This window comes from Anabrus simplex, chromosome 1 (assembly GCF_040414725.1).
Source record: "Anabrus simplex isolate iqAnaSimp1 chromosome 1, ASM4041472v1, whole genome shotgun sequence".
Taxonomy (NCBI): Eukaryota; Metazoa; Arthropoda; class Insecta; order Orthoptera; family Tettigoniidae; genus Anabrus; species Anabrus simplex.
The window spans coordinates 1,362,164,220-1,362,179,360 of record NC_090265.1 but is presented as its reverse complement, the minus strand read 5'-3'; the positions used below and the strand labels follow the sequence as shown (position 1 = coordinate 1,362,179,360).

At 39.0% G+C, this 15,141-nt stretch overlaps 1 protein-coding gene across 2 annotated transcripts in view; it reads right to left on the bottom strand.

The window, feature by feature from the left end:
• Nucleotides 1–15,141, bottom strand: part of LOC136858345 (histone H4 transcription factor) — a 181,978-nt gene that overhangs the window by 13,355 nt on the left and 153,482 nt on the right. For both annotated transcript variants that reach the window (XM_067137818.2, XM_067137819.2), the window contains exon 7: nucleotides 5,408–5,541. In XM_067137818.2, coding sequence (XP_066993919.2) covers nucleotides 5,408–5,541 — 134 coding nt within the window. The remainder of the gene's footprint in view (nucleotides 1–5,407; nucleotides 5,542–15,141) is intronic.

Below are 15,141 nucleotides of genomic sequence, written 5' to 3'. Positions count from 1 at the left end.
CAGATGTTGCACCTTACATACATAAAGCCGTGGGTGGATTTGGAATTGCCTATTACTGTTTTCGTCCTAATATAAGACTGGGAATTTCACGTTTTTGTGTTAAAATGTTATAAAAGCCGCAGTCGTTTTATTTGTGCACGTTACATTTAAAAACTTTGTATCATTTCGCACTTGTACCGACTTGTACAGTGGGCGAGCTTTCCAGCTGAACTTAAGGTCGCGATTAATCATAATTTCGGAAGTGTTAATGACATATTTTCTCTTTCCAATTTGATTGTGATTAGTGACGGGCAGAATTAAATATAATGAATTCGAGAACTTGAGGATTGATACTTTCGAAACCATATTCTCGAGTACAACGTAACCTTTAAAAGTTGATGTAGGCCTAATTTACGCGGTACAAGATTTCCATGAACTGACTAGGAACAGTATACCGGTGACCAAATTACAATGGAAGATTTAAAAAAAAGATTTTGCCATCATGTTGGACGCTTTTGTATCTAATGTGCTTTATTTTATTAGATTAGAGAATGAAAAACTACTTGTGGTCGACTTTTGTTTGGTAAAACTTAATGCAAAGTTTCAAGAGTTTTAAGCTGCGTACTCATAATTAACGTCTGAAGCCAGCCCCATGGTCTAACTTGCCTGCCTCTCACCCGGAGGGGCCGGGTTCGATTACTGGCCAGGTCAAGCATTTTTACCTGGATATGAGGGCTGGTTCCAGGTTCAGTCATTCTACGATTACCTTTAATTGAGGAGCTATTTAATGGTGATATGGTGACCGCGGTCTATAGAGCCAGGAATAACGGCCGAGAGGATTCGTCACACTGACCACTTCGTAATCTGCAGGCCTTCGGACCAAGGGTGGTCGCTTGGTAGGCGGAAGGCCCATTGGGGCTGTAGTTTGGTTTGGTTTAAGGGCGCTTGTAAGATTATAAGTATACATATTTCATTTTTGTGATGTTCAGCCAAATTGTTGATGGTTCATTCGTTCCCGGATATTCTGTTTTCCCGTGTTTTTTTTTTTTTGTGGTCCCTCCAAAATCGGAGAATCGAGGTTCCACTGTACTTAAAAAATAATGGTATTGCCGGGAAGATTGAGTGTGCTCAGCTAAAAGCACTCGGTAACAATAAGTCATTCAGAGTAGGAATACCGTTCAAACCGAGAGAGTTAGTAGAACAACCACACCTCTGGCCGAAAGGTGTGTTAGTAAGGCGATTTCTTTTTCGAGGACACCAAAGAGAAAGCATATGGCTATAGGCAGGAAACAAGTAACACATTGAAAGTGATGACATGGAACGCTGAAGGTGCAGTAAATGCATTCGATATGTTACCAAACGATGATTTAGCAGACTTTGATTTGATCATTTTAACAGAAACTTTTCTAACTACAGAGTGGAATATTCCTACTTTTCAAACAATGCATGTTTTTGCCACTCAAGGACAAATGGGTAGACCAATGGGAGGAATCTCATGCCTTCTCAAACCCAAAATGGCCCCCTTTAAATTGCTCTACGAAATACCGGAGATGATAATAGTCAAAACAAAACTGTGCACAGTGATAGGCGTATACTTCCCACCACGATACAAGGCAGAAGACACTGTGGATATTATTAGTGCTGGGCTTCATAGAATACAACCACAGGATCTAGTAATACTCACGGGAGACTTGAATTGTAGGATAGATATTCGCAACTCTAAAACAGAGGTACTTCTGGAATACCTCAGACAGAAGGGTTAAGCCTGATTAACGAACCAAGTGAAAAGACATATATATGCCATAATGGAAGTAGCACAATAGATTTCTTACTTTCCAATATGAAGGATGTCGAAATGATTTCCCAAACAGTTCTACGCACAGCAACCAGGAAGCACTTACCAGTGGCAACAACACTGATGCTGGGAGAGAGAACCAGAGCCGTCACTGAAATTACGGAAGTATCGCAGAAAATAAACATGTGGGTAATATCAGTCTAATGCGGTAATAGATAGGGTGTCCCTACATGTGTGAGATGGTGATATTGATAGTGCAGTATTGAAACTACAAAACATTATCCTAAATTCCGCTATAAAATATAGTCAAACCGAGAAAAGAGCAAAACCATGGTTCAACGGGTCCTGTTACCAGGCTAGATATGAAACAACCAAACTCCTGCTGCAGACACGCTAGAAGCACTAATAATGTATGCCTGGAAAAGAAGGGAATAAAAAAAGCTAATAAGAGAAACTAAAGCGTAATACTATGAAGACACGGCACTAAGACGGATACAAGAGGCAGAAAACAACCCTTACATGGTTATCAAGTCGAAACGACCAACGTTTCCTGGGAATATTCCCATGAGCACGTGAACGGCTCATTACACACAGGTTTTGACATTTAAGGACACAAGACCACGTATAATTAAGATAGCACCGAAAATGATGGACCAATAGATATATGTTCAGTGCACAGGAGATACAGGAGGTACTCTTAAATTTGAAAAATAACAAAGCTCAAGGGCCAGACATGATCTATAATGAACATTTGAAGAGTTTGGCTCCCGTTCTCATTGAACCCCTTACTAGCCTATTCAATGAATGTGTTCAACAGGGAAGAATACCAGATCAATGGTGGATAAAGACCCTTTATAAAGGGAAGGGAGACTTAAGCGACCCTCATTCATATCGAGGAGTAGCACTAGAATGCACATTATTGAAGATATTGACCAAACTATTAACGCAAAAGCTGAATGCTTTAATAGATCAGTATCTTCCAGAAGAGCAATTTGGATTTAGGAAAAACCGGTCCACAATAAAGGCTATAGAATGCCTTCAGAATGATATTCATGAAGCCTTTAGATTCACGAAGGGGAAGCTACATGTGATATTCATGGATTATTCGAAAGCCTTTGATACAATTAGTCGAACATAAGTCATATCAAAGATTGAGGATCTCACAGGAAAAAATAATCCCATATTGCAACTAGTAAAAAACATCCTGGCAAAGAACGAGGTGCAAATAGACGATTCGATCATAATATCCGATCCAATAGACCAGACTACAAGTGTACTACAGGGTGATCCTTTAAGCCTTCTCCTTTTTAACGTCGCAACACGATGTCATTCAGGCAACGAAGACAGCAGGCACAAACATCTATATGTATGCAGATGACATGGTTTTAGTGCCCAGATCAATACCTGCTCTGCAGTTGGCATTTGATCGACTCATAGAGTGGGCTAAAACAAATGACCTTCATGTTAACAAAAGTAAAACCATGACTATGACCTTTAGGAAAGGAGGCAGACATGCAGCAAGTGATGTGATATATTTGGATGGAGAACCATTAACCAGTGTGAATAAATTTAAATACCTCGGAATAACACTGCATATACAAGGAACCAATTTCACAGCGCATATCAAACAAAGATTAACAGCAGCAGTGGTATCTATCAATGACATCAAATATTTATATTAAATATACCTTTAGACAGGGTTGAAGTTATTCAGAGTGAAAATAGCACCTGTAATAACCTACGGCATCTCCAGTATCTGGCAGCATCTGTCAGCAAGAAACTTAAAGGATGTGGAGAAGATAAAAGCAACATTTTTAAAGAGAGCCCTATGTTTGTTGAAATACAGACAAATTCTCTCTCCCATCAACTCCAGCATACCAAAGTTTATTTTGTGAACATCAGAGAAAGAAATCGGAAATCTGCTTGGACTGGTACAGTACGAAAGCGATGAATGACAAATGGAAGGAAGCCAACTACGAGTTACGGCACGTATCAACAAGGCTTGCTGTGCATGGTTTTCATTTCAAACTATGCTCCACGACGAAGTATCACTCGCAAAATAGTGATGGATGCACGTGTGCTTTGTGCGGGAAGCACTGTGATCGCCATCACGTCCTAAAGTGTGAAGGAAGGAAAATTCCTCTAATTAAGTACTGCATTGAATGATTTTGTTTATTTTTTGTATATGGCAATTAGCTGCAATAAATTATATTATTATTAAAAGCTCGGACACTGTTTTTGCTGATGCAGGACACAACGTCAAAATTATGTGCTGATATTAAAATTAAATCAGGAGAGTTTGCAGTAAAAAATAAAAAGGGAAATCAGTTTAAAGCTCAGGTTGGACTAAATTCGAAGAGCTAAGAGGTAAAAATACCTTGAAATACACAGGATTTGTCCAGTGCTTTCCATGAAAAACAATTTAAAAAATATTAAGAAGCAACTGGGCCCTCTGTTCCTGCAAGACGTGCGTGTGTGTTCAAACATGTTATAGTGCGAATAAAATTCATGTTGATAAACTTAACAATAATTGGTATTTGTATTTGTTCCTGTAGTGAGAAATTAGATTGTCAGAGAAATTGTGAGTCATGTATACGATTTGTGTGTAATTATTCCATTTAGGCTTATTTTTACATCTGTTGGCAAAACATGGTACCCAGTCCAGTGCAACTTTCAAAGAAAGTTCCTCCTACAACTCACCATGTAACAGGATCAACCTTCAACCATAAAAGACTTCGAGATCAACACACTAAGAATCTTGCTGAATGGCAATATCACATATCACATCATTTAAAACTTTTAATGTGTGCAATTAGTCTTCAAGCTCTAAACATGTTTTTGATGTGGATTCAGTATTCACTGTACATATTTTAAACTCATCTGTATGTTAACTTTTGACATAGTATCGTATTTTAACCTAATTACCATTGACTGATTCGCCAGTTGAATCACCCTTTATTCATCAAGTGTTTTATATTATCCTAGTTCCAATCAATTTCTCTTTTGCTAATTAGCTGATAATGTCCCAAATGTGGACAAAACATGTCCTATTTTAATAAGTATATGTTGAAATGAATAAAACAACAAGGCTCTGAAGTTTAAAGACGAACAATTTTCACCTTGATAGAAAATTTAAAATTCAACAATACAGAGAAGTTAAATCACAGAATACTATATTATCTTAAAATTCAACACTACAGAGAAGTTAAATCCACAGAATCATATATTATACACAGATATTAAAAAAAAGACTGAAGAATGTGCATTGAGGTCAACACAGGCAAGATAATTGTACAGGAAGTTCAAGAGTATTTGATAAACTATCAATAACTCTATAAGCTAGTAGTGGCTATTGTTCGGCATCACATGTTCACGACCTACAGCACATAAGTTCAATCAGTCACCACTGATCTGCATTTAGTTGTTTAATTTAAGTTTAATTTTAAAATATTGTCACTTATGATTGATTCGTATGCTGTGTCTTCTGGTTACTTGAAGTTAAACATGCAGTGCATTATCCTAATAAATGCTTTCTCTCTCTGTTCCAATCATTTCTAAAAATTAGCCTATATTTAATTCGCCCTATCAACAATAAAAATTTACAAGGAAATAATCTTAATGTGCAAGACTGACCTGAACCGGACATGGCCAGAGGGCCAACGGAAACTGTGACACTCAAACAGGTGGTTGGTTAATTTAGCTCCTCTTTCAAAACGTTCATCACATATATGGCAGCAATACAATGGTTCATCATTGCCTTCGTGCACCTGGAATGAAAGGATTAATTTTCAAAACTGTATATTTTCATCAAATAACACATTAATATTGAACAAATTTATTAAAATGCAGAGTGAAGCATGTTTAACACAAATTGAGTATTAAAGTAATAAAATTAGATCACAGAGTAATTCAATTTCTACAAAATTTCCTTGTTCTATACCAGGGGTCCAGATATTATTTTTTCCTGGGGTCTAAATTGATGGTAATACTGCAATAAAAAGGGCTCTTGAGTAAAAATATTTATTTAAATAAGACATGTACTGGTCTTGGTTATGGTGATTAGTTACTCCAATTTACAATTACAGGAAAGCCATAAGTCGCAGCCCACAGATGTCAACCTCGAGAAAGGGAACATTTACCTACCAACAGTTCCTTACTACAAGGAGAAATACCAACTAGAGGAAATCGACATAGTGGTTCTGATGATTGGAGCGAGGGGAACAATTCCTGTTTTTTGCTCCCAATGTTTGGAAGCAGATGTCTCTGCCAGTTACAACGTTAGTGGAGGTTGCCATCATAGCCTAAAGGGGTTCATTGACAATTCTAAAAAATCATTGTTACAATTAGGTTACCATCAAAATTTCCCAAGTATATATATATTTCTCTTCTAAAAATGAAAGTAAAAGTATACGTTGTTGCTGCATGAGAGGACGTATGTCATAAAATATATAGGGTATATTAGCATCAATTAGCACTGTACTTCCACACATTTTTTAACATTTCAACCAGTAGAGTGTTTACATACAATACATTCACATAGGAACAAAATTTCAGATCAATGATATTTTAAATTCAGTGACAATATGCATGTTTAAAATATACAATTCACTACCTAACCTCATCAGCGAGGGAAATGGCATATCTCGTTTTGAGAAATGTTTTCGAAGTCTGGAGTGCACAAAGTTCTAGCAGTGGTTAAGTAGTCCCTCAATTATTCATTAGTTATTCTGGATCTGAGAAGGTTTTTCACAAAATTCATGTTAGAAATCATACATTCAAACCTGTAAGGTCAGCACATATTTCAAAAACTTGCGCAAGTTAGAACATGAAACTCTATTAAGTGAAAGCTGAAATGTCATATCAACTTTCTCTGCCTTTCCTGCTGTCATCTGCAACTGTAGCATTTCCATCTATAATTCTGCCTTGTCAAAGTTCCACAATTCAGTTGCTTTGGTACACCATTCTCCTCAAGGACCAATTTTATCACAGGTGAAAAATGTCTTCCAATTTACTGAACTATGTGAATCCTTTATCAAATTCTTCATTACAAGAAATTGGATTAAGTTTGGGAAAATTAATTCTTTTCCTTCTTCAGGTCTTGAATAAAGAGAACTAAGTTAGCTCGAAAGAGTCATAGAGCACCATGCAGTTCATGTACCAATTTTTCTGGTCCCTGTAAAATAATGGTAAGGTTGTTTAAGTGGTAAAATGGTCTTTTCCCACTCTGACATTAAAATCACCAAGCAAGATGTTTTGTCTAGGCGACTGATGTTTGATAGGATGTCATCCAGATCTGAATAGAATGTTTCTTTGATGTCATCATCAGAGTCTAATGCGGGGGCATATGTGCAAATTACTGTGGCATGCTAGTCGCCATTTAATCGAAGTCTTAATGTTATGATACGTTCATTACGTCCTGTTGGAAGCTCCAGCAGGTCTTTGATAGCAAAGCCTACTCCATGTGTTTGGTATTTGCTGGTAGGTTTACCCTTCCAGAAGAATGTGTATCCTGCTCCGTTTTCATTCAACTGACCTTCTTCAGCAAGACGGGTCTCCTGGAGTGCTGCTATGTCGATACTGTATTTTCGTAACTCTCTACCCACAAGGGCTGTTCTACTTTCGGGTCTCTCATTTGAAGGGTCATCATTAAGTGTTCTTACGTTCCATGTAGCAAAATATAATTTCTTTCTTGTTCGACCGCACTGAGGTGATACCATTGGACGCTGCTATCCAATCGGTACTAGAAGTGGCTGACTATGTTTAGGGCACTTTTTCTAGCCCCTTCCCCATGTGAGGTGAGCAGAGTGGACCCTAAATAGGACTGCTCAGTCGTAGATGCAGCAACTGAATTGCTCTACAGCCACAATCCTAAGCAAGATGACCGATCACACATCTACCGCCTACGAGCCAAGTTATCACTAGAGGTTTCCAGACATCACAATCCTGCCCCTCTCACAACTTCCTGATCACCGCAGGACTTCTGGAAGAGTCAATCTGTTGTTGGAAGACTACTGTGCGTGAGATTCTTTTAGAGCGAGAGTGTTGTTGCACTTCAAAAACGCACTGAACTTGATGACTTAAGAACGGTTTTTAATGACAAGCCGATTGAAGGGTTCCTAGTCACTGCAGCCTTCGTCTGCCAATCCAGCTGAGGAGGGACTTACTGTCCTTACGTCTGGTCCACTGTTGAGGACTTCCTATGCCGTTGACCAAATATGGTTCATACGCCTTTAGGGGAAGTTTTCCACCCCAAAGGCAAGAGAGTGCCCTGAACTTGATGAATTTATGTGTCATTTCCTACACAAAGGCTTCATCAAACCTACTAAGGGAGATTTATAATCTATAAGTTTCATCTCCGTATTGATTTTATTCACAATATAAAGTCTAAGAGTCTCCACCTTATCAATACATTTATTACACACTATCACTCACAGTACCAGTTTCGACCCTCTGAGGGTCATCCTCAGCTGACGATCACAACATGCAGTTTAAAAACATCAGATAGGAATGTTACATAGTCATTACATTGTTATTGGTTTTGACAAACCGTCTATAGTGATTGATATAGTTTAAAAACTTAACATATGTTAAAAGTACATTTTTGGATTATAGATATGTCATAATATGGGAAGACGTGATCATTTTACAAATGTTTCCAATCAATATAAAATTTAAAACTTAGTAGTATTATTGGATGTACAATATGTTTGAAGTATCTATTTTTCTACATTAAAACTTTTAACTAAAATAGATAAAACATTTTGGTGCAAGTTAGTTCTTGTGGCATATTATATATACACTATGTTGTGTGATCACCGTGTTCATTTATTGGTGGTGTAATGGTCTGAAGTGACATGAATATTATATAAAATTAGATAGTTTTCGATGAGAGACTTCGTGATGTATATGCATAAAACTTCTAATTTATGCTAAGATTGAGTTGATGGCGAGATGCGGGTTGTGAAAGTGGAAGTTGTTTACAGTGACGTGCTTCCTTTAATTAATATTACTGATTCTTCAAGTGTCATTGTGTTCTGGACATGTCATGTTTTAGCGTAAAAGCTCCTCTTCACTTTGTTGTGGAAATGTATTATCTGTAAGTAGAAAATAAAGTGTGAGAGATGTTGCGTCTGCTGGATTAGTATTTGAAGTAAAATGGGTGTGCGTGTACTTACATAGCTGTTGACACTGGGTGTGTATTATACGGCAGCACGTCGAGTACTGTTGCGTGTTTGGTGACTCTTAGGTCTGCGATGAGGAGTCTATGGTCACTATCAAGGATCTCACTAGGTATCACTTTTACCTCATGCACCTTTTCTCCACTTCACCTATCTTGATGATAAGGTCTATCACTGATCTATACTGACCATCCCAGCTGTATCTCGTTATCTTGTGGTGATCCCATTTCTGAAACTACGAGTTCTTCACCAGAAGTTAGTTTCATGTACATAGATCAAGCAGAAGTTCACCCTCCTCATTTCTATTACCAAATCCATATGGACCAATAATTCCTTCACAACCTGACCTATCAGTTTCTACCTGGGCATTAAAATCCCCAATTTTAATGTTCTCTTCATCAATGATGTCCTCTAGTTTTTCTAGGAAGCTTGCTTTTTGGTCATCACTACAACCCTGCTGGGGAGCATAAACTTGGATCACAGTTTGAGTTTCTCCATTTAGGCATATTTTAGCTTTGATTAATCTCTCATTGATGAATGAGACATCTGTTACACTGCCAATGTCTTTATGAAGTATAAAACCAACTCCATGCCTCGCCACTGCAGGATTACCACTCCAGTATAATTTATATCTGTCCTCTAACATTCTTGTGTTGCAACCTTTCCATTTGGTTTCACTTAGCCCTAGGATGTGAATATGTCTACGGTTCATTAAATCCGTGATTTTGTTGCACTTTCCTATTAGAGTCATAATGTTTAAGGTACCAATCTGAAGCTTGTTTCTATAATTGGTTCTTCTCGTGCATCTTGAATGAACATCGGACATGACGTCGTCATTAGTTCCAAGAGCACTTGAAGTATTGTCGACATTCAGAATATGTTTCTTTTCGAGGCTCGTTTTTGTTTTGAAAGCAACTACACTGTACTCCTGTACTGACTTGCTAGGTCTAACGTACTAGAGGATTTTCTTTCAGGGTGGTCTCCCTTAGCCTTTGGCAGTCCCTTGCCTCACTGCAAGACAGCAGCTGATGAATTTATGTGTTATTTCCCACACAAAGGTCTCAACTTATCCAATCTTCTCAGGGAAAACTCCTCTGCTCGCAGCTATTGGTTTTCCTTTAGTTTGCCTGGTTTGGTGTTGGCCGCCAGACCCTCGGCCAGACAGTCGCATATGGTAGCAGAATATATTCTGACCTGCTGCAATTACGTGTTAATATAAGGAAATATTTTCATTTGCGTAATCACATTAATGAGTAGAGACGGAGGTCCAACGTTGCTCACATCTGTAGGTTTAACCTGAAAGTACCCTACACGTGACCCCTGGGTGGTGCTAAGGGAGCAACGGCGAACAGGCGACCAGATGTAAAGTTTTACCTCCTGGTCTAGATACAGCACATAATTACGATGAACACGAATGAATTTTTCAAAGGCCCTTCTAACGGCCAGACAACCACTAGGAACCTGGGACCTGTCCTTCGTGCATGTCAACTAAACATTGAAGGTATTAGTCGTGCTAAAAGTGAAGCCTTGTCCAAACTGCTACTTTCTCATGAAGTAGACCTGGCAGTCATACAGGAAACACATTGCACTGATGAGCAGCAGCTGCAAGCTAGAGGGAAAATTCCGGGTTACGATCTTCTGGGAGCAACCTATCATCATGCCTATGGTAATGCTACATACGTGTGAAACACTGTAGATAATGCCTTTTTCTATCTACTAATCTACAAACCTCCGAATTCTAAGTGGCCCAACCATGTTGTAGACATTCGATCACATCCAGCAGTCTACATTGGTGATTTCAACAGTCACCACCAGGACTGGAAATACAGAACTAATGACGATAATGGGGAAGCAGTACTGGAATGGAGGATAGAAACAACCTCTTTCATGTCTTTGATGCCAAAGACCGGGACATGCTCAAATCAGCAGCCTGGAAACGGGGGTATTGTCCTGATCTGTGCTTTGTGTCCAGAGACAAAAAAAACAAACCTCTACCAACTATTGCAAGTTGTCCACTTCATGACCGTATCGATGAATATAATCAACAAGTATAATTAAAGAACCACCTAATCGATACTTTTTTTTGCGTTGGGCAAAAAATAAAGTACCGATTAGGTAGTTCTTTAATTATACTTCTTGACTCTACCAACTACTTGAAAAGTGCTTAATGACTTCCCTCATAGCCAGCACAAGCCTGTATTATAAGAAATTGGCATCCAAATCCCTCTGATCACATCTAGCCTTCGACGACGCTGGAATTTCAATAAGGCTGATTGGCTTGGCTTCGCAGAAGAACTTAATAAATGCGTAGGTCGGATACCACCTACACATGACGCTTATGAAGGATTCGTAGGAGCAGTGGTGTCAGCTGCAAAGAAACATATCCCTAGAGGTTTTCGGAGGGAATACATCCCTGGATGGAACGAGGAAAGCAAAAACCTTTACCAACTATTTATTGAGAGCAACGACCGTGAAATTGCAGATCAGCTTCTACACAGCTTAGATGCAGCCAGGAGGCAAAAATGGGAAGATAAAGTTAGCTCCCTAGACTTCCCTAAATCAAGTCGACAAGCATGGTCTCTCCTAAAGAAGCTTGGAGACGAAAAAGCAACTGGATGGACGACGTCAGAAATCCATCCAAACAAGATCGCCTCTCATCTGGTCATGACTCCCAAAAGCAAAAGAAACAAGAAACTTACTAAGAAAAAGAAAGAACTGAAACTCCTGAAAAGTAGTTCCCCGGTGGCACACTCCAAAACATTTAGCGTGGAAGAAATAAGCATAGCTATCAGTGACACTAAATCAGGTAAAGCCCCTGGTGAGGATGGTATATACCCAGAGTTCTTTGCTCACTGTGGAGAAAAGGCCCGTGCCTGGCTGGCTAAATTCTACACTGATATCCTTGAAAGAAGAAGATGTACAATATTAGAAGGATCCACCTTTCAATACTTCGTTGTAAGTTGAACTAAAAAGAAGTCACAACTTGTTTATTGGGACCGGTTTCGACACATTACAAGTGTCATCATCAGCCAAATAGTAAAGTAGGGCAAGATATAAAGATCTTAAAACAACTAATACACTGAACACAGGCAAAAAATTAACATTGATTCATATCGTGGCAATTCAGTTAATGTCCAAAACACAATGATCGTAGTCAAGAGAGTAAACAGAACATCATTGTCTTGCGCCGAAAACAAATATAGTTGAAGTTCACAAGCAGGTCAAGTATGCACTTATGTAGAGTCATTGCTAGACAGGTCTTGTAGGCATTTGTTTCTCAGACTGAAGAGTAAAAGGTGACGTAATTGAAGTCTTAGGAAAACAGTGTAGGATTTAATTTCATCAAATTCAAAGTAGATATATACGTTTGAGAATAATTTAAAACATTAAAAAGAATAAAGCCAAATAAAAATATATTAAAAATAGGAAGAAATAATAAAAGAAAATTGCAATGTGAGGTTCAACTCGAAACAACTTGCCGTAGTAATTCAATACGGAACGATCATGAAGTTTTAAACTTTAAATCCTTGAAAGAGGCAAGATACCAAAACTATTCAGACAGACAAAGATTATCGCCTTGCTTAAGAAAGGTAAACCGAGTGAAAAACCGGAGAGCTACCACCCTATTGCCTTGCTCAGCGTTGCCTATAAACTACTAGAAAGACTTCTGCTCAACAGAATTGGTCCCGAGATATTGAAGAAAATTCCAGTGGAACAGGCGGGCTTTAGACCACAGAGAAGTACGACAGATCAAGTTATGTCTCTTACAACCTACATAGAAGCAGGCTTCCAAAGAAAACTCAAGACTTCAGTGGCATTCATAGACTTGACAGCAGCCTATGACACCGTCTGGAAAGATGGATTACTCTACAAGTTCCTGAAAGTGGTCCCATGTAGGATAACTGCACGACTCCTGAACAACATGTTGAGTCAAAGACAATTTCGTGTGTACAATGGGACAGCTGTAAGTAGCCAAAGATCGCTGAACAACGGTCTGCCACAGGGGTCAGTTCTCGCTCCTTTGCTGTTTAGTTTATATATTGCAGACATGCCGAAGATACTTTCAAGGAAATTCAGATATACAGATGACTGGGCACTTGCTATCAGGGACAAAACAGTTGAGAAAACAGAAGAGATCCTGACTGAAGACCTCAAGACACTGGCACACTACTTTAAACCATGGGGACTCCAACCAAACATCAGCAAAAGTGAAGTTTGTTGCTTCCACCTAAACAATAAAATGTCTAACAGGGAGTTAAATGTGTACATGGACAACCAGAAATTGAGACATAATAGGTACCCTAAATATCTAGGAGTCACACTGGATAGAACACTGTCATACAAACAACATCTCCTGAACGTCTCTGCCAAAGTAAGAACTCGCCACAATATAATTCATAAGCTGTGTGGAACAACTTGGGGATCTACAGCTGCAACTCTGAGACGTTCAGCTTTAGGGCTGGTGTACTTGACTGCTGAATACTGTTCTGCTGTTTGGCTAAATAGTGCCCACACAAACATCATAGATACCCAGCTGAACACTACAATGCATCTCATCACTGGCACAATCAAATCTACTCCCACACAGTGGCTACCAGTGTTGTCATATCCCTCCTCCAGATCTCAGACGTAAAGATACTCTCCTAAGAGAATTCAGTAAAATAGTGAATAACCCAGAACTCCCGATATGTAATGACATCGGCGATGCGAATATTAATCGTCTGCGTTCGAGAAAACCACCAACTAGAGATTGCATGAACTTGTGGAACAGCAACTACCAAACTTCCGCTGAATGGCAGAAGAGACTCAACGACAAATAATGCCCGACAATGCCTTCTGTGAAGAAGATGCCGCCACCTGGTGTCAACCTCCCTCGTAGGCAATGGTCTGCACTAAACAGAATCCGAACAAATCACAGGAACTATGCAGCTTTCCACTACAAGTGGAACAGAATCCCAACGCCTGAGTGTGACTGTGGCGCTCCACAAGAGACAGTGAAGCACATCATCAAAGAATACAGGAATAGAAAATACAATGGCAGTGCTAGTGACTTTGCTTTTGCGACTCCAGAGGCTATAGACTATATAAACAACTTGGACATACGTATATAGTGTAGATCTTACAATAATAGACGCTGTATCCCTAGCCATATGCTAAATAAAATAAATAACGAGTAGAGACGGGAATTTGCCTATTTCATTCCTGTGTTCAGAAACGTAGGCTTTTGAGATATAAATCCGTTTTAGGGTCTTTTTTAGCTAGATTTTGTTGGTTTTATTGTGCCTATAAATGCCTATTTCAGGGGTTATGCCTATTTGGGGTACAATTGCCTATTTGATGCCTTTTGAGTGTATTTTGAATAAGCCAATTTTATTCCAGTGCATTATATTGTAGCTGGTGTGCTTGACAGCATTACCTCATTTCTCAACATCTGTTTTCCCCATGAACAAAAATGGGAATTCTCGGAAATCACCAGGAATAGTGGGTGGGAAATTTCCATTAGGAGAAACAAGGAACAATTTAATATCGAGCCTTCAGCCCCTCCCACCTCCTGAGACATATGCAAGAACCAATCAACATCGAACTATGTTGCACATCCCATTAACACCTATACCTCCCTATGAATGCAAACTGTTGTACGCATATGCGATATCTTCAGAACGTGTTGTGGTTTATTGTGAATAATAATAATAAGAATAAGGGTGTCTGTGGCAATGCCCCAAGAAAAATCGTTGAAGTCCTACTGGCTGAAGCAGTGGATCACGGGGGATCCCATTTTCACTACGGATGGAGGGGTAGCCTTCCGCCAAGCTTGCTGTTAGGAGGTAGGTTTGTTTGTTCCTTTTCTTTTCCTTTTATCTTTTCTGTGATTGAGAACTGTGATCACATTTCATTGTAGCATTTATAGGCCTATTAATTTACGTACTGTGGCAAATTGTTTTGTTGCAATGCTGTATTAGTTGTGAACTTTCAATATTTTTATTGCTAAAATGCAAACAATCATTTCGTTACTGAACTGTCGTGTACCGACCTCCCACGGACTCGAACCGGCGGACTGCCAGGTGGAAGGCAGCCGGGGTTCGCAGCCGAGTCTTGAGCTCAAGGTGTCAGAGGAGATTAATTAGTGTTAGAATGATGATCAAGGACAGGGGACACCTTGTAGCATTAAGGTAAATTGAATAATAATTA